Here is a 24,910-nt window from a genome sequence, read left to right as displayed (position 1 = left end):
GAACTTAGAACTCTTATGGGTGCGAGGATCTGAGAATGATGATGTGTTTGAATCCTCCCTCGGGCTCAGCGTGGCTATCTCCTACACTTACATTTCAAAACGCAACTCTCAAATGATTTGGAAAACTGAAAGTTTTATTATTGAAAACAGAGCAGTGCATATTATCCTAGCATGGACCTCTACAGTGAAGAAGACCTTTCTACATTTAGCAAAGACTTTGAAAGAGCCTGAGTGAAGATGATCAAATTATTTCAGCACGTGTATATAGGAGAAAATATTCCTTTAGGTATTTTGGCCTTGAACTGCTCAGTATGTAGAATTAAATGAATCAATTCAGAAATATTTGGCATGACAGCATTACCTATCCAAACTCATTCACCCTCCATCCTGGTGGCTTATTTTAATTTGATCTTGATTTGCCTCTGAAATTCAAGAAAAGTTAATATTATTGATACTTCTTGCTACCCTTTTTGTATTCCCTCCCTCCAAGAAAATATATTTTCAAAAAAGGCACAATGGCTTGTGCAAATGGAGTTTCACACGCTTGCCTGCCGCTTGCCCACTGCTTGCCTGACCCAGTTCCCAATGGGCCATGGCCTGGGGGTTGGGATCCCTGCTGTAATGCTTCAGTGTTGCAATTGAAAATCATTCCTATTATACTTGAGTTAAGACTACCGTGTTTCCCCAAAAGTAAGTTCCCCCCCAGAAGGTAAGCCCCAGCTTGATTTTCAGGGATGGGCATAATATAAGCCCCCCTGAAACTAAGCCCTAGTTTTGGGTGAGGTGCACACCTAAAGATCAAGCTAGGGCAGGGGTAGGGGTGTGAAACTGCCCCACATGCTCCACACCTGCTTACCTTACCGGTAGGACCACCACAAGCCCCAACACTTGTCAAGGCGTGTGGCTCATCACGCCAATGCCGCTGCTTGTGGCAGGAGGTTGCACAGTGCTTTGGGCCATTTTTGCTGCTCGCAGCAGGATGCTTCAGGGCACTTCAGGCCATTTCTGCTGCTCATGGTAGGATGCAGCATGGTGCTTTGTGCCATTGCTGCCACTCATTGCAAGAGGCTGTATGGCGCTTTATGCCATTGCTGCTCGTGGCAAGAAGCTGCATGGTGCTTCGGGCCATTTCCGCTGCTCACGGCAGGATGCCACATGGCACTTTGGGCCATTTCCACTGCAGCATTTAGCCAGACCAGTGGAAATGGCCCAAAGCACCATGTAGTTTCTTGCCACAAGCGGCAGCAATGGCACAAAGTGCCATGTGGCATCCTGCCACAAGCAGTGGAAATGGCACAAAAAGCCATGTGGCATCCTGCTGCAAGCAACGGCAATGGCATGAATTGCCATGTGGCTTCCTTCTGCGAGCAGTGGAAATGGTCCAAAGAGCCACGCAGTGTCCAACCGCAAGTGGCGGCAAGCAGCTGCTGAAGAAGTCAAGCAATGGCGCAACAGGTTTCGGGGTGTGGGAGGCCTGGCTTTGGTGATCCTAAGGTAAGACACTGACCCCAAAATAAGACCTAGTACCTCTTTTGGAAGCAAAATATATATATATAAAACCAGGTCTTATTTTCAAGGAAACACAGTATTAGTTTAACAATTATGAGAACACTGAAAAAAGTGACTTTATGACCTATCCTCTAAATTATGACAATTGCATCACCACCCCAATCTTGTGAACACAATTTGGGCACTGCCACCCTTCCTTAGATATTTTGTTTGCTTTTTTATTCAAGCCATGAATGTCTGCATAGGGACACTATTAGCTGAACTTCTTCCTAAGCTTTAAAGCCTATGCTTGATTGGAATAAATCCAGAGCAGATTTTCTTCCTAACCCTCCATGTTTGTTGAGACTATACTTACCAGAATTTCAATTACCAAACTAATACATACACCCATGCGTATATATACACATATAAATATTAATCACTGTCCATTTTGAATACATAGCGGAAAGAGGAAACTTGAGAGTTTACAAGGTTGATGCTACATGGAACAAAACTGTGACCGAATTTGTAGAATTCTGTAGAACATCCAGAATAATCCTTTGATAGTAATTTCCTTATTGACTTATTGTTGAGATGAGACAAAGATTCAACTGATATGTACATTTAGGCAAAACTTCTTTCTTATTTGTTATTATAGATCCTCCAGATGTTCCACAAAATTTAAGCTGTGAAACACAGAATTTTAAGGAAATAACATGCCGCTGGCAGGAGGGAGAGCCCACTTTATTACTTGGTGCAAGAAAAACCAAACATGCCTTATTTGAAGGGTTTGTTTTCATGTACTTTTTTTTAAAGCAGGAGAATATATATATTAAACTATAAAAATGTGACATATTTGGTATAAACATTCTGATTATTCAGATAAACAGGTCATTTATTTATACGTATGTTTAGATTGTAGGTTCACCCAATGGGATACGTCTGTGGAGAGCTAATTATAATTGACCATATATCTTATGTCTTTCTTTTGGTTTTCTAGGGCCATCAAAGTAACATCTATGATGGCCTAATAGGAGTGTGAACCAATATAGTGTAGTGGTTAAGAGGTTGATGTAGGTTGAAGTCTACTCTCAGCTACGGAAAATCACTGTCTTTTAAGCCAGCCATTTTGTCTCAAATGTCTATGGAGATTCAGGTGATAGTTGTCCAAAAGGTGCTTTTTCAAGAGGCAACTGGACTTGATGTTTCACTTCTCATCCTAGAAGCTTCTTCAGAAGTGTTCTTCAGAACAGTTGCCTCTTGAAAGAATTTGGGACATTCTTTCTCAAAGTTGGTGGTTTTGAGCACATATATGGAAGGAATGTTATGTAGGAAAGGCAGGCTGTAAATTGAATACATAAAGAAATAACACATTTTCCAAGACCTTTTCTACAGATCTTAAAGGTGGCTCCTTCACATATTCACACAATTGGTAAAGGAGAATATTTGTAGCTCAGCATTGAAATGAGGGGACCTTGGTGTTCCCTGAGCTTGGTTGTTTTCTTTCATATGTTTCATTACATCTGCAAGAAAACAACCAAGCTCAGAGGACACTAAGGACCCCTCATTCACACAATCTATTGATGATTATAAGATAGATGATGAAAGAAATAAGTGATGTGGGATAGAGATGGGATTCCATAGAGGATGGAAAGTAGATGGAGGAGAAAATCTTTTACTCAGGGATTCTTCAGATTCAAGTATTATATTTTCATTTAGCTTTGGAAAATTCTAGCCGCCTTCATGCAGGCAATCCCCCCTCCCTGCTTCCTCCCCCCCCCCAAGCCTCCCCTCACAGAAAGAATGAAGAGCAGAAAACCAATTTCCTCTCCCTATTTATAGCAGGGCTGATCTGGAGTAGAAAAACAGAGGGCCAACAAGATAAGGTTTATTTAATGACATTTGTTTTTGAGTCTTATTTTCCCATTGAAATCATTGCATAACTGCGATTTATCTGAACTTTTCTATGAGATGTGTCCATTTTTAACCATAATTTCTCTTTTAACTTTTCAGAAACTCTGGGAAAAATATCACATGTGCAGAAACAAATCGTAAAAGTTATCACTGTAATTTTACAATCCTGAAGAACCAAACAGAATACAACTTCACACTACATGCTTCCAATCATCTTGGCCAATCAGAAGCTTCCCACATAATGGATATTAGGCATAGAGGTGAGATTTTTTTTCTCTGTGCTGTGGTGAAGATTTTTTTTAAAAAAAATGAAGATAATCTTCATTAATTAAAGTTTTATTTATCTACTGTGGAAAAGATGTGTTCAGTGTATAGGTTCCTCCTCCTCCTCCTCCTCCTCCTCCTCCTCCTCTTCTTCTTCTTCTTCTTCTTCTTCTTCTTCTTCTTCTTCTTCTTCTTCCTCCTCCTCCTCCTCCTCCTCCCCCCCTCTCGCTTTGTGTGTTTGTGTGTTTGTGGTTTAATGAATAAAGTATTAATTTAGAAACAAGGAAAGCCAGCTTTGAGTCCATCTTCAGCTGTGGAAGCCACTGAGTGAATTTGAGACATTCATTGCTTCTCATCCCACTTATCTCAATGGATGTTGTTGTTTTTGAAAAGTAGAAGTAGAGATAGCACTGTGAATTCTGTCCTGAGCTCCTGAATGAATGGCAGGATATAAATCTTAACAAATTTCTGATATATTTTAGTATCATTCCTTTCCCCTATCACATTCAGATTGCTCCTATTTTCTCCACTGCAACAGCCTGAGAAAGAATGTGATGGAAACATTTGTAGGATGATCTTGGAGAAAGAGTGGAAGAGAAGCTGCCTAGGAAACAATCAGGCAAGAAGGGAGGAGCCCCCAGTGGCTTAATGATCAGCGGAAGAAATTTTGAAAGGACCCGCTGCCTTAATGGATCAAGCAGTTAAAAGTGGTGGTGGAAGTTTTGTACCTTCAGATTAGGTTATTGCAGGAACAACTGAGAAATAGTAGGTGTGTGTGTGTGTGTGTGTGTGTGTGTGTGTTGGTGTGTATGTGTAGAGAATGATAAATGCTAGCCAGATTTCATTCTAGACAGAATTTATGGGTCATCATGGATCAGTGGAAAATTCAAATTTATTCCTAGCAAGGATTTTGGTGGAATGTAGAAACAAAATCCTTACTGGTCATATGCTAATTTGTTAGTTTACCGTTTTGTGCTGCATTGGTTTGCCCTCTAATAAACACAAGTTAGGATTTTTTTTAATGAAATATGTTTGTTTTTGCTTTCCAGTTTACCCACATACTCCTACAGACTTAAGAGTGAGCAGTGTAACTTCAACCAGCTTCAGACTGTCTTTTTCTTTGCCTGGCAATTTCAAAGAAACCAAACTGCAATGTCAGGTTCAAATTCCCAGTGGCCCTTTCCGAGAAGAAAGGGTAGGCATCCTATGACATTTTTATTATATATTATTGCCATGTCTAAATGGCAAAATTATACTCATCCTTTGGTGCCTCTTCTTAGACATGCCCTGACTCTGTCTTTATACTTTGATTATACATATAGTTTAGCTAGTGACCATTTCTCCTCTCTTCCTCTTATAAAGAACTATTGTTTATTCTTTTATTTGCTTAATTTATATGCCATTTTTCTGTCCAAAGAAAATGTATGCCCCGTGCACATGCAGCATTTTTGAAAGACCTGCTGTAGATCCTACTGGTTTGTAATGAGAAGGACAGTCCCTCAAAAGCCAGATCCCAAGCATTTAACAGGAATGGGATCTTCTACACCAGACATGTCAAACACAAGGCCCGGGGGCCGGATCCGGCCCGCGAAGTGGTTTCATGTGGCCCGCGAAGCCATCCTGGAAACAGTGAGGGAACGGCCCCCACTGCCTTGGCCCTGGCCCAGAGACCCTCCTTCTGCCAGAGACCCTCAGATCTGTCCCATTCCTGCCCAGGCCCCCATAGGCACCTTTGATGCGAATGATGTAGAGCTGGCCACGCCCACCCAGTAGGCCATATGCACTCTGGCCACGCCCACTCATTAGGCCACGCCCACCCTGGCCATACCCACCCGGCCCCTTCAGGGCAACCGCAATCCTGATGCGGCCCTCAATGAAATTGAGTTTGACACCCCTGTTCTACACAATCACTGGAATTTTCTTTTACCACAGTTGCTGAAGATTGATAATGTATTGCTGATCATCTACAGGTGGAAAAGCATATGAAAACTTTACCCAAAGCCCCATTATATGCTTTGGATGTCAAACACTTCAGTTGCTCCCCAAAGCAAGAAAAACCCACCCCACTTGGCCTTGCTTCCTTGGCCAACTTCAGGTCCCCCTGAAATGCCACAATCACACCAGACCAAATAAAGATCTCTCTTTCTGCTCAAAAGGGGAAAGCCCCACTACTGTAAACTACTGTAAGTTGTAGTAAAAAAACCACGTAATGCAACTCTTTCAAGACTGACTTGATGATGCCCTGTTTACCAGGTTCACTGCTGCATTGACCCTAACATGCTCTTGAAGGTCAGCCCATAAAAATGGAATTAAATCCTTTCTTTCATTTTTATAGCTTTACCATTTGCTGTACAGCAAATAGAGCTGTACAAGTGTTGTTGAAGGTTTCATTGACTTCAACTCTTCAATAACACTTGTGCACTGGTAAAGTTGTATTAGCTAGAAAAAAAATGAAATGTGGAAAAAATGTCACCATCCTGTTAGTTCCTCTTTTATTCATCCTTTGATTTTCTTTCACCTGTCTGTTTGCTCATCATACAAGAACATTTGACTACTGGCTTCCTGGAAATAATGCATGGTTGCAAGCATAGTTGATTGGATACATCAGTGCTCTGCCTTCTGCCAGGCATTAATTAAGTGGAACCAGTAGATTGTTTTTGCAACATTCATTGGTTGCACAGCATTCAGAGGACCATTAGATATCTCTTGCTGTGTCTCATATGAAAGGGATCTATGCATTTTTTTCCCTTAAATTTGTACGCTCCTACAAAAGAGTGATACACACATTATATAAATAGCCTTTCATGGCATGGATCAGGTTATCTGAGAAACCAGCTCATTCCAATGGGATTAGCCCACCCCCCCATCTGCACTGGCAGAAAAGAATGCTGCAGACCCCATTGCTCAGGGAATTGTGCCTGGTGGCATCCAGAAGAACCTTTTCTATCAAGGCACACAGCCCCTGGAGTATCCTGCCTCTGAGTGACATTTCCCTCCCCCTTTCTGGACTTCCAAAAGGGCTTAAAGGCCTGAGGACCCAATGGGAGAGTGGCATCTTGAATTTAGTGGACTAATTAGATGCCACCTATTCCCCATGCACACACTGCTCCTTTCCTTTCCATCTTGGTTAATTAAATTTTAATTGAATTTGAAATGTATGGTTCTTCTTTATTGTTATATGGTATTTGAATTGTATGACTATAAGTTGCCTAGAGTCTCCTCAGTGAGGTAGCATAGAACTTTAAAAATAAAATAAATAAAATCTGGACCCACAATGATAATCCTAATTATCAGCTCTTTGACATAAAGTTATGTTCCTGTTTTCTTCTTTAAGAATGTACTGCTGAATGATTCAGAAAATTCACGTTACACAATCTTAGTTGACAAATTGCGTCCATACACAATTTACACTTTCCGAGTTCGCTGTGCAACTCCAGAGCCTTTCTTTTGGAAATGGAGTAATTGGAGCAAGAACAAGACCGACACAACTCAACAAGCCCGTAAGTTTATTAAATTTTGGATGGCTATGAATGAAAATTGAAATTAAACATGAGTCCTCATGATTTTCTATGATTATGAGATTCACCTGAAAGCACCATCAGATATCTCTAAGCACTATGTGCATCCTAATAATTATGGATCTGACCATTTTTGGCTTTTCCATGGGACAAATCATGCATGAATATCCTCTTCACTTTGCATGATTTTCACTTGGGATCAACATGAAAACACTGTAAAATTGCAGAACTCCTCCAAAACACAGATTTACTATAGTGTTACACTGATCTATTATTTAATAGTTTCAGATAAATTCTATGTTAAAAAAGTTCCAAAAAAGAAGCAGAAATAATAATAGATTATTTAAAAAGCTGCTCCTCAGTAAAACTTTATCTTACCACTTTGAATCAAACTTTAATACATAAATGAAAACATTGAAACTCACAACTCAAAACTTCACAAATTTCAAACCATCTAATTTGTACTACTAAAATGTTTCAGCTGTTTTGCAATTAATTAATTGAAATGTTAGTAGTAAGTTATATTTGGTATTTCCAGAATATCTTTAGGCTAAACGATATAAAAAAAGTCTATGTCTCTATAACTATAAATAATTTTCCCCCATTGTTTTTTTTCCCAAACAATGAGAAAGCTTCAGGGTTGCAAATTGTACAATGCCTGATGAATAAAAATTGGACAATACATAAACTTTTTTTTTAAAAAAAGAAGAAAACATACCTACTATGTATGCCTATTAACAATTAATACTTTCATTAATGCAATTAACCACTCTTCTCCTAGAACCAGCAAGAAAGCTTGATATCTGGAGAGAAAAAGATGCCAATGATACAGTCACTCTCTTTTGGAAGGTATATATTGAGATTTTTGTGTCTAAGTTCCCATTAACTCTGTTTTGAATATCAATTTTTTAAATGTATTTTATTAGATTTTTTTTAAATCACTCTTCTATTACTTTATAAGTATGCCAAGGCCTCAAACATACCTAATACTCCTTCCTCTTCCTATTTTACCTGAAAAAAGTGGGTTGGGCTGAGAGACTATGATTGGCCCAGTGTCACCCAGTTGGCTTACATGGCTAAGGAGGGACTAGAACTCTCGGCCTCCTGGTTTTTAACCTGGTGCCTTCACCATTGGATCAAACTGGGTCAATATTTAACTGACTGAAAAATGAACTTTCCTTGAACTTTCACATAACTCTTTCAAAGGCATATCAGCACCATTGGGGAGATTTCTCTTCTCAGCAGTCACAGGAGAAATGGTTTTGTAAAAACATCCTCAACACGGTCAGATGCAACGTTGTCAGGAATATACATGGATGGTCAACCATGGTGGTAATTTTGGCATGTGTAGAATGTCTTTTCAGGCAAGACATGCTTGTGTCGCCCACGCCAAGATTCCTTTGACCTTTCCCACCAAATGTTGCCTTCTGGACCATTTGTATGTCTTTGTGCAATAAGGACAGTTGTATAGCAGTGGTTTGCCCAGTGCTTTGTAAACAGAGGACGATGAGGAATATTTATGACAGACTTTTTAAAGGCATTTGTTTACTGTCTCGCTTCCTTTCTCCTTTTCCTTGGAATAATTATCTGCTTGTGTTTACAATCTTTTTCTGGGAAGCCACTCCCAATTCTTGAAAGCAATGGATTGATAGAGACTTATGAGGTATATTGGACACTGCCAGATAAATCCACAAAGAATGAATCAGTTCCTGCATCCCAAAACTCCACCAAAATAAAACTTTGGAGCAATGATTACATATTTACAGTGAAGGCAAAGAATAAGGCGGGTGTTTCTCCTCCTTCTTCAATCAATAGTGCTGAGCTTCCAGTGGGTAAGTAAGAGAGGAAATTAACATTGCTTATCAGTTGTGGGAGGAATGAGCAGAAAAGGTCCAGTGAGACTTTAGGTTTAAAAACAACAATATCACCCTTTCATGATTTTTTTTAAAAGCATGCTGGTTAAAAAAATAGATGGTATTTGCAGTATTTCAGTTTCCATTAAAAGTCCTATAAACAGCAGAAGATTGGCGCAAACATTGGATGTTCTACCCGCTCTGAGAGTGTGGGAAAATTTAGATGATCCTGCATTGCTTTTATAAGCTGAATTTTGAACAAGGTTTTTTGGCAGCATATGTTTCTCCTCTTCTTGAGCAAATAAACAAGAAGTCTTCCATTAATTGCATTTCCACTGAATTTCTAGTGAGCCTGGATATGGTGAATAACAGCTTTCAAACAAGTCAGAATAATGAGCAATGTGTGTAAACAGTGATCCTATTGCCTTGTTAATGGGGCCAGATTGAAGATTGCTTGTCCAAATGTGGAAGTTTTAGTGTCAGCATCCACCTGAATTTTAGTGTATGTCCACCTTTTTCAGGAAATTGCTTCCTCCCAATTCTTACTTCTTTTCTTATAAGACTCTTCACATGAACACTATTTAGTAATGCAATTATTTTTAGAAGAGAGCAGAAACAATTAATAGAGCTGACCACTGTGACCTTTATTTTATTTTATTTTATTATTTTATTTTATTATTTTATTTTATTATTTTATTTTATTTTATTTTATTTTATTTTATTTTATTTTATTTTATTATTTTATTTTATTTATTTTATTTTATTTTATTTTATTTTATTTTATTTTATTTATTTTATTTTATTTTATTTTATTTTATTTTATTTTATTTTATTTTATTTTATTTTATTTTATTTTATTTTATATTTTATTTTATTTTATTATTTTATTTCCCATTTTATAAACAAGCTTGGTTGGCTCCCCATCAAAAGTAAAAACAACATAAAAACCACAATAAAGCTATAAAACTAAACTTTTTAAAAACATAAAAAGCAATAAAACCCTAGTCATCAAGTCTCTTACCCCAATGCTTGGGGGAAAAGTCAGGTCTTCAAAGCTTTATGGTATTTATTTATTTAAAACATTTATATAGCCATCCATATTATTTTTAAAATGCACAGCTTAAACAGAACATGTTCAGGTGTAAAAAAAAAACTTAGGCAATATGTACAGAGCTAATATTTCTTAACATATCTTAAATGTATGTATTTTCTAAATACAAATTATTGATTATCCAACCCAGGATTATATTCTTCCAGCCATGTTTTCTCCCTTTAATAGAAGGATGCTATAAGTTGCATGTCTATTGAACTGTAAAAGTATGATTCAGTCATACAATAATTTCCATAATTGAATTTAAAATATTTTCTATTTTTGTAACAAAGCGTCAATAAGATGTGGGAGTTTAAAAAAAAAACTAGGATCCCTTAATTTGTCAATCTTATAACTAGGTAAGAACATAAATTGAAAAAAATTAAAAAAATCTACATGATAATTCCACCAAGACCAAGTTAAGAGCAGATCCACTCACCTACAGATTAGCAATGAATCTTCTTTTCTTCCTTCTTTAGGGAAAATGGCTATGTTGTGGTAGGATGGAGGGTTTGTTGTCACTGTGTGTTGGGGGGAGAGAGCACGGGGGGAGGCTCAGCTAATCTCGTTGTACACATGTTGTACTTTGACAATAAAGGTTTATTTATTTTATTTATGTTGGATAGGACCAGCCATGGGTTTTATTGTTTGCACAGGGCAATCTCTCTCAGAGTTCTGGGATCATAATATTCTGAAACTCTTGATAACACTCTTCCTTACTTATCCTGAAGCCCGTGGTTGAAAGAAGGGGAAAGAGGACAAACAGTCTTCCTGTGCTACAATAATATGAGAATGGGCATTCTGAGTTTTTTTTAATGAAGGAGAAGTCAGCTGTACTGAGCTATGATGTAACATATTCGCATTTGTGGACTGTAACTTGCTTCTTTCAATGTCCTTCTTTGTTGTCCTTCAATCCTGATTCCTATAGACCAGGCATGTCAAACTGCTGACCCGTGGGCCGGATGCGTCATGCCAAAACCGCACCCACCCCATTGCCGGCAATGGGGAAAAAGTCCTGATACATCGTGCAACGTCACATAACATTGTGTGTTTGACATGCCTGCTATAGACCCAGAGCTGGCTGGAGTATTCTGAGTCTTGAAATCCACCCATCTTAACACTGCCAAGTTTGAAAAACACTACTATAGATTATGGTAAAATCCTTTATTCTGGGAAGATACAAGTGTGGTGGAGACATTAGCTTGGCAGCTCTCTGGCCACTCAGAATATAACTTGCAAGTCAAATAAATACAGCATGAAAGCCAAGTGTGGACATCAAAACACAATGGCTTTGCAGCATCAGCTTTTGGTAGCTATCAGATGGCAATTCCTCTGCTCCATCTGTGGTGGCTGCCATGATCCAAAGTTTTGTTTGTTTGCAAAAGAGCCTTGGTGGAGCAGTGGGCTAATGCCTCCTTAAATAACACCAGCTGCCTGCAATTAGTGCAGGTTCGAGTCCCACCAGGCTCAAGGTTGACTCAGCCTTCCATCCTTCGGAGGTAGGTAAAATGAGGACCCAGATTGTTGGGGGCAATAAGCTGACTTTGTAAAAATGCCGCTGGGTGTGTGTGTGCGAAAGCCCTAATAAGCAGGCATATACATAGAATGAAGGCTATTGCTAAGCACATTGATTTGTGCTTCTTAGATTGTAAGCCGCCCTGAGTCTTCAGAGAAGGGCGGGATATAAATGGGATTAAAAAAAAATTCTCCTCTACTTCAGCTGTGTTTTATATGAAAACTAAATCATAGAGCATAACCATCTTCATTTTTGACTGTAGGTTACTATTTGATATTCTCTGTGAGAAACACTTCTTGTGATGTTGCTTATCCCAAAAGCAAAATAGTTTTGTATGTATGTCTTGAGGAATGTCTTTTAGGTTTCTGATTCTCATTTTTCTTTGCATCTCTTCGAGATTCCAAAGGTATATTTCTATTAATCTGTTAAAACAGGGGTCCCGAACTTCCCGGCCAGGGCCCACTACCAGAATTGGGCCGTGTGAGTGGCTGGCCGGAGTGTATTCACGTGCATGCACAGCTCAGCTTGTGCAAGTGGCAGGCCAACAGGCATTCCCAGACTGGCCCGCCACTCTTGCCGACCTACCACTGAGGTGGCTCAGTTTTCTTTCTCCCTCCCCCCAGCTGGACTGCCAAGCCACAAAGACTGGGGACCCCTGCATTAAAAGCAAAAGCAAAAATGCATCTGGCAATGTTAAAGACTACTGCATATATTATGGCATGTGCTGTTTCTGGACCAGAGTCCATCTCAACAACAATTGGCTGTGTGTTGAGGGGAGATGATGATACCAACATAACTTGTAGGCTCAAAATAGCCATGTGCTGTCAGCATGTATCTGAGAATGTTTAAAAACTTGCAGACATTTTATGATCAAAACTTACCAGCGGAAGCAGTTGATTTATTAGCATTGATTTATATGTGCCTGGCACTTCACAAAGAACCAGTCTGACAAGTCACTCCCTCAGTGGATTTATTTAACTAAGAAAGAAACAACAAAGAGATGGCGAGAGGAGTTTTAGATAAGGGGAGGAATTTTCTATTTCTATATTCTAGTATTATGGGATCAGACTTAGGTTAGATAGAATGACATATACCTTTGAAGTAGGTTTTGTACTAATCAAAACTCAGATGATTTTTCTTTTTTTTTTTAATGATAAACTTTACCTGAACAGACTGATGCTATTTCTAGAATAATGGAATTTCCTTGTAAATTATACCAGGGATTTTTTTTTTCTGAGAAACCATTAACTGCTATTCCAGGTTCTGTAATCTGTAGCTCTGAGTGATATGAACAGCTTACAATTCTTATGGCTCATCTGATGTTCCTTACAAAGGAACATATTTGGATGACTAAATATGTCTTTGCATTATTGGTAACGTGAGAGGCATTGTGAGTAATGAATCAACATTGTTGAGGCTAACTCATCTAAAAAACAGCATGAGGAATATGCTGGCTGTTGCTTCAGACTGGACTTTCTACTTTTTGCAAACATTACAGATGCTTATGAAAGACAGTGCTTCATTTCGGTGTAGTTGTATGTGTTTTGCTTGAGATATGCTTGCGTTTTTTATGGGGGAATTGAGAAAGGAATGCTGTCAGCGCAGTTGGCAGTACAAAAGCTGGAGGGGCTGAGCAATAGTTAAGGAATAAAATATCTCTCTCCTACAAAAGTCCAGGATAAGGAGAAGCATACAGTATATAACGAGATGGGGGAGGTTGGGTAACCCATTGCCTAGTTGGCTGATGGCCAAAAGCCCATCTGTTTAAGGGATGAAGATCATAACTGGAAAGGGTGCTTCTGTTACGCTTTGATTCTACTTTGCTTTCAGAAAAGAGGAGATAGGTTTGCTCTTTTCTGTGAGTGCCCCTGCCATTAGTTATTTACAATGCTAAAGGATTCTTGCTAAGTTGAGTCCATTGTCAACCAACCTGAATGGCCTAAACCCATTCAGATAGTAAATGGAAAGTGTACAAGGAAGCAACTCCAAGTATGCTAAACCTTAATGAATATGATATATAGAGAGAATGTTTTCAAGAAAATCATCAGCACCATCACCAGAAAGTCCAGCACAAAACCCAAGCTCACAGCCTAATGGGGATACCTTGAAAAGATGCTGTGATTCCCTGAAGCAAAATTGGATTTCTTCTGAAGTAACCAAAATCAAATTTGTCAATTTCCATAGAGTGCTTTTTGTGAAAGTTGCTGATTGTATTGCTTCCATGGCTTCTGTTTGCTTCTCTTTCCACATTCCACCTGCAACGCTGCTGTGGATAGCAAACAAAAAAAAACAACAACCCAAAACCACGCTTTTGCATTAAACTCCGTTGCTGAAGAGTAGTTGTCCTGTTCTCTCTGTAGCATGCTAGTTCAAGTCCACATTTACTATTTGATGCTAAGTGGCTTAGCAGTCTACTACAGTGTTTTTCAAGCTTGACAACTTTAAAATGCATGGACTTCAACTTCCAGAATTTCCCCCAGCCAGCCTCCTGTTAGAGAATTCTGGGGACTGAATCCATGCATTTTAAGTTGTGAAGATTGAGAACATCGGACTAAGCTATTCCATTACTTAGAGCCAAATTATATGAGGAAAAGAGAAGTATTTTTATAAAATTTAACACTGCATTCCCATTTTTTAACTCAGAATGTCATTGATTTTTAATGTGGTAATATCTTGTAGAATTTAACATATTTGCATGTAAAAATACATCAGTTGATCCAGTTTTCTGCTTTGAGTTGTCCTGAGCAGAGAAATTATACTGAAGCTAGGGCCATAATGATAATAGAATTCAAACAGACAAGCATCTACCATGCAATACCCCAGACTTAACAACTGTCATTAAGAAAAGGCAAAAAAAAAAAAATCTGGATAGTGGGCACAGCAAAGACAATGGCTGTGACAAAAGAAAGAAAAGATAACTATCAAGGTACCTTGGTGCAATCTCAAAATATCTAAAGCACCTCTTGAACACGACCAGCATTGACAAAATTGCCATCAGTTAATTGCAAAAGGAAGCTTTACTTGTGACAGCTTACATTCTGTGACTGACACCTTTAACAACATCAAACAACAGCATCTGCCTATCCCAGGTCCTTGAGAAGGATTCAATAGGTGGATAAAAATGTCAAAACCAGTCTAAACATCTGGCACACTGTGACAAAACATAATACCTGCATTCACAGCAAACTGTAATATTGCCAAAGTGATGAAATATGCATAGTGATGTCATAATGCAAACAACACAATTATCTAACATCGGATGCAAGTAGTTAAGTCACCATATTGGTGTTATGACATCATCATGCACATTTTGTCCTATATTCCTAAAGTTCTTTTCCTAAAGGGGAAAAAAACTCAAAAAGCATGGGAAACTCTGAAAAATCTAAGATTTCTTTCACTTCAAAATGTTGTTCTCCTTCCACCATGATGGAGGGTGGTGGTGGTGGGATTTTTGTTCGTAGGGGTGATTGTTGTTCTCTCTTTATTAAACTGCAGTGAAAGGTTGGGTGTATTCATCTAAGATTTTGGGGTAGTTCTAATTCAACTGTTAATGGGTTTATGATTTTCTTAATTGGAAAAGGTCCAATATATTTTGGTCCTAGTTTTTTTACAGGGTTGGAGTGATTTCAGGTATTTTGTGGATAAATATACCATCTCTCCTACCCTGAATGTGTGGGATCGGTTCTTTTTTTGTCTGCCTGTGTCTTGTATGCTTTTCTGGCATCTTCTAACGCTTTCCTAACGATTGGCCAGGTATTTTGTAATTGAGCAATCCATTCCTTCAGTTCGGAAATGACCGGTTCTTTTGGGTTTAGTTCTGGTATTGGGTTGAAACTCTGGCCTGTAGCTACTTGAAAAGGAGTGTAACCTGTGCTTGAGTGGACTGCATTATTATATGCTACTTCTGCGAAAGGCAGTAGGTCCATCCAATTAGATTGCTGGAAATTAATAAAACATCTTAAATATTGTTCAAATACAGAGTTAAGTCGTTCAGAAGCCTCGTCCGTTTGAGGGTGGTGACTAGATGACAGTCCTTGGGTGGTTCCTAAGAGGGATAAAAATTCTTTCCAAAATGCCGATGTAAATTGCACCCCTCTATCAGATATGATGTGTTGTGGTACCCCATGCAATCTGTAAATATGCTGTACAAAAAGTTTTGCTAATGCTTTTGCAGTCGGGATTTTTTGGCAAGGTATGAAATGTACTTGCTTAGAGAACAGATCTGTGACAGTCCAGACTACGGTGTTTCCATTACTTTCTGGCAGTTCTACGATAAAATCCATGGCTATTTCTTTCCATGGGGCTGAGGGGTTCACCACCGGTTGTAACAGACCTGGCAGTTTCCCTTGCAGTCTTTTGGCCATCGTGCAAATTTGACAGCTACCCACATAGCTTTCTATGTCCTTTTTCATAGATGGCCACCAAAATTGCCTTTTAGTTAAGTGTAAGGTTTTTACAAAGCCAAAGTGTCCTGCTGATTTTGTATCATGGCACAGTTGCATGAAATTGATTCTCTGTGTGGCAGGTATATATAGCTTCTCCCCCACCCACGGCAGTCCATCTTTAATTGTGCACACATGTCTATTTTTCTGGAACCATTCATCGCTTTCCAAAGACTTCCTGAATTCTATTCCAGTTCGGCTATCTACCTTTGGCTTCATTTTTTCTTGTGCCTTGGTGGTGACTGGTGCTGCCAGTTGTTGTTCCGGCACAAGTGGTTTTGAGTGCCCCCCCCTCTGGCATGCGTGCCATAGGTTTGCCACCACTGGTATAGGGTCTCCTGCTTGAACAGGGGGTTGGACTAGAAGACCCCCAAGGACCCTTCCAGCTCTATTGTGATTGAATTGAATTTTCTCCCTCTACAGATACTCATGGCTAATGGCCCCTTTAAATCAAAGTTGCATGAATACCCCTGCCTAAGGAACTTAAGATTGTGTGGTCACCTAAAAGGATCTTGTGTTATTTGTGTTCATTGAGATCAAAATGATATTTGAAAATTTAGCCCACATGATATATTGTATGGGCCAGATCTGCATTATAGTCCTAATTAGCATACTATATTTGTGCATAGTTCTAAGGAATAATCTTTTATATTACTTTTATAACAGGCGATATTTCCATAGAAAAGGGAATTGGAAAAGATGATAGTATTTCTCTTGCTTGGCACCCGGACCCCAATGTAACTTGTGGCTACGTGGTGAGGTGGTGTTATGGTCCTGAGCCGTGTACAGCTGTTCAGTGGGAAACGTTTTCTTCACGTGTGACAAATGCTGATATTAAATCAGGTAAGAGCAACACTTCAGCTTTCCTTTCGAAATTAAGGCTAAAGTGGGCAAAGAAAGGCAGAAGCCTTTTACAATATAAATATTTCAAGAAGCCAAGTGGCAACTAACAAGGAGATGCTCCCTTTGCTTAAGGAGCTACCTTAAAGCACCCAGCTCTCCATCCCTACTACACGGTACTTTGGTCCGCTGGCTCTTGCTGCATGCTGATGGGTCACAATAGCACATGTTAAGTCATGTCAAGTCATGTCATACAGACATGCAAGCCCTTCTCAGAAAAGAGTTATGTACCAATAATAAATCAATAAATAATAAAATAAAAAGGAAACACTCCAAAGAAACTGCCAAATTTATTTTGAAGAAGATGATTATTACAGCTTACTTATGCTCAACAAATTCCGTTCAAAGGTCCCAGTTGTTAGATAAGTTGTTAGAAGTTTCTCAATTTCTATTGTAAAAAAACAAACAAACATTCCTCTAATTCAAAAGATTGTTTCCTGCCTGCTTGGTATGAAAATATACCTTTATTTTAAACTTAGCGCCATAATGAAAATTTATAAATTACATTTTTGTGTTGTAGCTGTCTTCCAGCCTGGAGTTCGATATACATTTTCTGTCTTTGGCTGCAAAGAAACTGGATATCAGCTACTGGGATATCTAAAGGGCTACATACAAGAACTGAGTAAGCACATGTTATTATTTTTTGTTAAAAGCTGTTGGCAGAAACGTGTTCATTAATGGAAGTGGAGATTGTTGAACAAAAGCCAGGATATGAAATAAGAGCCAGCTAATATTAGCTTTGAGCTTGCATTTAAGCACGTTTATACAGCTGGTTGGCTCAGATCTTTTATTTTCAAATAATAGGATACAATTAGAAGAATTACAGCTCTCTCTTGAAAATAAAGGGGAAAAGAAGATAGTGTATAAACAGGATTCAGCCATTTGAGAAAATGCTACAGTAATCTAAATCTAATCATTAAATCCAGTCCTTAATGTTAAATGTACCGGTAACTTAAATGTCTATAGGTCTAGGTAGAAATAAAGCCAGCTCCAGAAAGGAAACGTGTCTCAGAGTGCAACTCTTGAACTTTTTCCCCATGTTGAAAATGATTCAAAGAATACTTGAGTGAAGAGCTATTCTGGACTCCCACTTTTCTTGCAGACCAGAATTCTGCTAAACATAAATCATAATCCTTCTTTTAAGATGGGTGGAGCTCATTAGAATTCAAGAGGGTTGAGATAATAGAGAATGAAATGCCATCAATAATTGTATTATTTCTTGGAAAATTAATACAACAAAATGGGTGTCCCAAAGGTGCTTTTTCAAAAGGCAGCTGGATTTTCTTTGTTTTTGCTTGAAGATGTTTTGCTTCTCATCCAAAAAGCTTTTTCTGAAGAAGTTCAGCTACCTAGAATTACCTTCTGTTTGCAAAAGGCATGTTTTACTTCACTATAGCCTGATGATTCAGTCTTGATAACTTTAAGATGGGTGGTCTTCAACTTCCAGAATTCCTCAGCCAGCATGGGGAATGGAAGACCATCCATCTTAAAATTTCTAAGGTTGTGAAACACTGCACAATTGCTCCAGTGGGTAGAGGAGGATATTCTGAGTAGGAGGGAAATCTGTCCTCTCTGCATTCAAGGAATATTTGGTTGTTTCCTATCCAGGTCCCAAAAAGGCACCTGATTTTAGCGTGCAACATACCACCTCTGATTCTATCTCAGTAAAATGGAAGAATATATCTGTTGAAGACAGACGAGGCTTTTTACAAGGTTATGCGCTTCTTTGTGCCAAAGGAGAAAAAGATGGCCCAGCACCAAAATATTTTCAATCAGGTAAAAAAATATCAGTTGGATTATTTTCATTTCCCCCCCCCCCAAAATGTGACCTTTCATTTTAGGATTATAGCCAACATTGCAATCTAACCACAGGGAAACTGTTGAAATGGTGAATTGAAACACATGTATAAACGCTCCTGCTCCACAGTAATTTTTATACGTGGCTTACTAAAAGGAACAGAACTATCCCATGTTTAATCTTCATGGCCCTACCACAGACATGTCAAACACAAGGCCCGGGGCCCGGATCCGGCCCGCGAAGTGGTTTCATGTGGCCCGCAAAGCCATCCTGGAAAGAGTGAGGGAACGGCCCCCACTGCCTTGGCCCTGGCCCAGAGACCCTCCTCCTGCCAGAGACCCCCAGATCTGTCCCACTCCTGCCCAGGCCCCTATAGGCACCCTTGATGTGAACGATGAAGAGCTGGCCACACCCACCCAGTAGGCCATACGCACTCTAGCCACGCCCACCCAGTAGGACACGCCCACCCCGGCCATACCTATCCGGCCCCCTAAGGGCAACCGCAATGCTGATGCGGCCCTCAATGAAATTGAGTTTGATACCCCTGCCCTACCAGGTACCATGCACAATATGGACAAAAATGCTTATTATATGATCGTTGTACTGATAATCTTATTATGACTGTAAATATGAAATGAAGCACACATACAAGAATTTGGAGGATGCAAACAGTGGTTATAAATACTATTTTGCAAGAGAATACAGTAATTCTCTGAAATGGTATAGGGCACAGGTGTCAAAGTCAATTGTGTCACATGACATATTATGACATATAGCGACTTTTTTGCCTTTGCGGAGCCAGGATGGGCGTGGCCTGCATGTGACACATCTGGACTGCGGGCCGCCAGTTTGACACCCTTGGTATAGGGTTTCCTGCTTGAGTAGGAGGTTGGACTAAAAGATCTCCAAGGTCCCTTCCAGCTCTATTCTGATTGAAAATGTCTATACACAGCATTGATTAAGAATCATGGGTACTATACCTCTGTCACAGTCATAACTGTGATAAATCATGGTTTAATCAGCTTAGCTTTCATGCATTATATCAGACATGTCAAACACAAGGCCCGGGGGCCGGATTCGGCCCGCGAAGTGGTTTCATGCGGCCCGCGAAGCCATCCTGGAAACAGTGAGGGAACGGCCCCCACTGCCTTGGCCCTGGCCCAGAGACCCTCCTTCTGCCAGAGACCCTCAGATCTGTCCCACTCCTGCCCAGGCCCCCATAGGCACCCTTGATGCGAACGATGTAGAGCTGGCCATGCCCACCCAGTAGGCCATACACACTCTAGCCACGCCCACCCAGTAGGCCACGCCCACCCAGGCCATACCCACCCGGCCCCCTGAGGGCAACCGCAATGCTGATGCGGCCCTCAGTGAAATTGAGTTTGACACCCCTGCATTATATGAAAAAAACTCAAAAGGGTTGGGGAAAAATTGGCTGCATGGCTAAAGAAACCTAACTAATATTTTGAGATGTCTCCTGCCCTCTTGCTGTCTGAATGGGAACTGATATGTCCTATCTTCATTTTTCTTGCAAAGCTTGGTTATAGTCTAAGAACTACAGATAACAGATAAATAAACTTCATAGGTTGCTCCCAGAACAGTTTTACCAACAAGGCCATCTTTTAAGAAGTACACCTGCACCAAAGGACCAAGATTGTTGGGGGCAATATGCTGACTCTGTAAACTGCTTAGAGAGGGCTGTAGAGCACCATGAAGTGGTATATAAGTCTAAATGCAATTGCTATTGCTATCTCTGAAAATTGCTAGAAAGTAATTTCACTCTTTTTAAGGAAATATTTCCTGCACATTGCAAACTGCTTTTACAAACTCAGCTACGTTACTGTGATATAAACTGGATCAAATAGCTTAGATTAAACTTATGTTGGAAAATAGACAAGCAGAGCATAATATTTACTTCAACAATCAACATGCAACAACTATGGAACACCACAAACCTCTCCATAACTGGAGAATCCTTCCTTATTGGGACCAAAACTGCATTGGTTGAACTCATGGATGATCTCTGGCAGGAGCAGGATGGAGCTGGTACATCCATCTTCATTGTCCTTGACCTCTCAGTGGCTTTCAATGTCATCAACCATGGTATCTAACCCAAACTTAGGGATTTGGGGGTGAATGGCACAGTTTTGTGCAGTTATCTCCTTCTTTCAAGTCCGTACCTAATAGGGACTGAGAAATCCTGTTCATGACCCCTCCTTTGTGGGGTATCAAAGGTCTCTGCTTCTTTTTAACATTTACATGAAACCTATGGGTGAGATCATCAGTCTCTCTATATATTACCAATACGCTGATGATATCGAGCTAAATATCTCTGCCCCAGGTGAAGGGAATAATCCAGTGGATGTCCTTTCATGGTTCCTGGGGTCTGGAGGGGTCTGGATGGGAAACAACAGACTTCAACTGAACCCTGATAAGACGGAGTGGCTGTGAGTGGGCTCCTCTGTATCCAGGATGGAGTTGTGCTACCCTAGAAAGACCTAGTCCATAACTTTGGGGTCCTTTTAGGCTCATGACTCCTGTTCGAAGAGCAGGTAGCAGGTGTGGCCAGAAGAGCCTTTGCCCAATTCCACATTGTGCACCGTTTATGCTTCTTTGGGTCCAGTTCATGACCCATCCCACTCAGGAAAGGGAGGTAGTCAAAGAATTTAAACTGGTGGGGTCTAGGAAGAGAGCTTCTCTGCCGCTGCCCCCGCATTATTGAACAACTTGCTCCCAAAGGTGAGATGGGCCTCCATGCTCCTAGTCTTCCTCAATGGGGTCAAAATATGGCTGTGCAGCCTTGCATGGGGGGCACAGAGGGCCAAACAACCTTAGGACTTGTTGGCCCATGAGTACCACTCCTCCACCTTATTAACTATTGCTAAATGCCCATCTTGGAATTTTTTTACCTTTTGGAAATGTTATACTGTTATATTTTATCATCTAAAATGTTTTGATCTTAAATAATTTTTAATATTAAATATAAATAATATTTATATGTTGATTACATTGTATATGGAGGAGATGGGGAGCTAAGAAATAGGAAATTTAAATAAATAAAATATTTCCAGCATCTCATTCAGCTTCCATGGAGGAACAGTGAAGAATCCAAGGCAATCCTTGCTCTTGAATGTCTGTGGAGATTCTCAGTCATCCAGGTCATTATTATCCCAAAGATACTTTTTCACAAGGCAACTGGATTTTCTTGTTTTTCTTTGAAGACATTTTGCTTCTCATCCAAGAATCTTCTTCAGCTCTCTTGCTCTTGAATTGGATTTTGAGCCCCATCTGAGAAAAGAATATTGTTGATGTTGACTCATTGAAGATGACTGACATTACTGTGTACTTTTAGAATGTTTGAAGAAACATATAATGAAGATGATTGATTGCCCCTGAATCTGTTATATACTTGTAAGGACTGATTCTTTGCATTCCATGGCTCTGTAGACTTTGTAAACCATTTGGGGAAAAATGTAGAGAGAGAGACAAAATAGTGGCTTTCTGCCTTTCCTCTGCATGGAGGAACCCATGTGGAGTTTTCTATTTCTCTTTTTTCTCTCTTCTCTTAGAAGCTCCTTCTTCACAACCCCTTTTTCTGTGCAGAAAGTAGGAAGGGACTCCATGTTCTGTATACAAAAGACAGGTCAGGGAGAGCTTTGGGGAAAAAGACAGTCAACATCCTGAACTTCACAGGGCATAAGCTGAGTCTAGTGGATTTTATAGAGTCTAAATGTCCAAGAACTTATCCTCAAAGTATACAGTAATTAATTTTTTAAGGGGCAACCTAAGAAATGAAATGTGAACTCTACTAAACAAAGACTTATGTCTTTGAATGCCCCAATTTTATACTGTAAAGTTTTCCAGACCAAGGTACTATATATATTTCACTAGTAAAGCAACACAGCCCCTCTACTGAAGGCTGGCAATTCTGACATCTGTCCGTCTTGGTACCATTGTTTCCATGAATGGGGGAAATTCTGTTACAGACCTGCAAATGACCTTTTATTGCTGTGGGTCTATGCTTCTGTTGGAGAGACTTTTGCCTCATCCTGCTTCTCATTTCCTATGTGACTACCCAGTTCATTCCTCCACTTCCCCAATTCCTTCTTTGTGACAATATACTGGTGTGGTGGGAAAGAGTTGTAGAATTGCTGCAATGTTTGCATTATTATTTGCAAGGCTTTGGAAGGCCTCCTAGGTTTGCTGCCAGATTTTTTAGAGTTTTAATGTGTTTTTGTTTAATTGATCCGCCCTTAGGCAGATGGCCTCCTAACTGCATCTGTTTTTCCCCAGAAAATGCTGACAGATGTTCCCATACTAACATATAGAAATAGTTGGGAGTATAAGAGGTGATGCTTGCTGATTATTTTCTGTTAAACCCATAAACATACAGAAATAACAGGTGGTCCTCGACTTATGACCACAATTCTGTTAATAAGCAAGACAGTTGCTAAGTGAATTTTGTCCCATTTTATGACCTTTCTTGCCACAGTTGTTAAGTGAATCACTGCTGTGGTTAAGTTAGTAACACAATTGTTAAATAAATCTAGCTTCTCCCTTGGCTTTGCTTGTCAGAAGGTTGCAAAAGGGGATCACATGACCCTGGGACACTGCAGCCGTCATAAATATTGAACCAGTTGCCAAGCATCCAGATTTTGATTACATGGCCCTGGGGATGCTGGTAGGTGTGGAAAAACAGTAATATGTCGCTATTTTCAGTACTGTTGTAAATTTGAATGATCACTAAAGGAACTGTTGTATATTTGGATTAATCCCCGACAGTCAAAACCCCGTTTAGGCCAATTTTAAGTTTATATCAGGAACAGCCATAAAAGTTGAGAAAACTGTCCCTTTAGCTCTGTACACAAATCCAAAGTTATCGAGAATAGCTAAGAAGAAATTATTTATTTAGGAAATCTGCCCTATAAACCTATATAAATCTGCATATAAACCTACATCTGTTTCTCCTTTCTCCTTTTTGAGTTGACTATTGGCTGATCTTTTCTTGACCTTGAATCTCTTTGCCATTGGTTCTTTGTTTACTAAGCTGCTTTCTCTGGTCTGGGAACCGAGGGCAACTTCAATCTTTACAATTGGTACAGAGTGTCGGTACTTCAAAAGTGAAACCAAGTCTGAAGAGATGCATAACAATTCCCCCATACAAAAGAAATCCCACCCCCAAAACTATGCAAGCAACTACGCTTCCCCACTCAACTTGTTGGCGGGCTTTTCATGAAACGCCCAGCCTGCAGTCTCGGGAGCAGCCGATGACCTTGGTTCTCATGAGAGAAAGTCCGAGAAAGTCTGTTTTGTCTAGCGCAACACCTGGCAAAAACCCCTCCCTCCGTGCTATGTGGCAACTAGGAATGAGAAGGAAAAAGATGGCTACAACTATGCTCATTCTAAAGTTGACAGTCGGCTCCTCTGGCGAAAGAAAGAGTATCCTGCAGGGGAAACACAAATCAGGTTATCCATCCCCTCGCGGTTTGTGAGGGTACTTATCATAAAATTCCTTTATTAACCTATCCACCTTCACATTCGTACATTTCACCCATGTAGCCTCTGAAAGGGGGTAACCTTTCACTGGCAAGGTATTGTAGTTTTCCTTTGTGCAACCTAGAGTCCAGAATACATTTAATTTCATAATGTGTCTCTCCACCACCATTGGGCCAGGCAGCTTTTTCGGAATGGGTCTTAAGGTGGATCCTGACACTGGCTTTAAAGGACTGCAATGAAACACAGGATGAATTTTCCCCAACAATCGCAGAAGCTTTAACTCCACCATCACAGGGTTTGTGATCCTGACAACGGGAAAAGGACCAAGGAACTTCGGATCCAATTTCTTGCTAGGCAATTTTAACCATAGATATTTCGTTGAAAGATAAAGTAATTGCCCAACATAAAAAGGGGTTTGAGGGCAACGTTGTTTGTCTGCTTGCTCCTTGTAAACCTTTGTAGCTTTAGCCAATACTTTCTTCATGTTCACCCAACTCCCCTGGAAAGATGTCACCCATTGGTCGAAGGTTTGGGAAGTAGGTGGCTCCTGTGGGAACTCAGGCATGGGCATAAAATCTCTACCCATCACTATTTTGAATGTGGTGAGACCGGTACTACTGTGCACAGTATT

The 24,910-nt window shown here is 39.8% G+C and overlaps 1 protein-coding gene across 4 annotated transcripts in view; it reads left to right on the top strand.

Moving 5' to 3' along the window:
* Positions 1 to 24,910, top strand: part of LIFR (LIF receptor subunit alpha) — a 99,848-nt gene that overhangs the window by 56,326 nt on the left and 18,612 nt on the right. For all 4 annotated transcript variants that reach the window (XM_081315695.1, XM_081315697.1, XM_081315696.1 and 1 more), the window contains exons 8-16: positions 2,147 to 2,276; positions 3,502 to 3,662; positions 4,716 to 4,861; positions 7,001 to 7,166; positions 7,966 to 8,033; positions 8,803 to 9,016; positions 16,752 to 16,928; positions 17,506 to 17,607; positions 18,594 to 18,761. In XM_081315695.1, coding sequence (XP_081171821.1) covers positions 2,147 to 2,276; positions 3,502 to 3,662; positions 4,716 to 4,861; positions 7,001 to 7,166; positions 7,966 to 8,033; positions 8,803 to 9,016; positions 16,752 to 16,928; positions 17,506 to 17,607; positions 18,594 to 18,761 — 1,332 coding nt within the window. The remainder of the gene's footprint in view (positions 1 to 2,146; positions 2,277 to 3,501; positions 3,663 to 4,715; positions 4,862 to 7,000; positions 7,167 to 7,965; positions 8,034 to 8,802; positions 9,017 to 16,751; positions 16,929 to 17,505; positions 17,608 to 18,593; positions 18,762 to 24,910) is intronic.

Source organism: Vipera berus, assembly GCF_964194415.1.
Source record: "Vipera berus genome assembly, chromosome: 2".
NCBI classification, from domain to species: Eukaryota; Metazoa; Chordata; class Lepidosauria; order Squamata; family Viperidae; genus Vipera; species Vipera berus.
The sequence above is the reverse complement of the archived record's forward strand: the minus strand, read 5'-3'. Positions and strand labels throughout refer to the sequence as shown.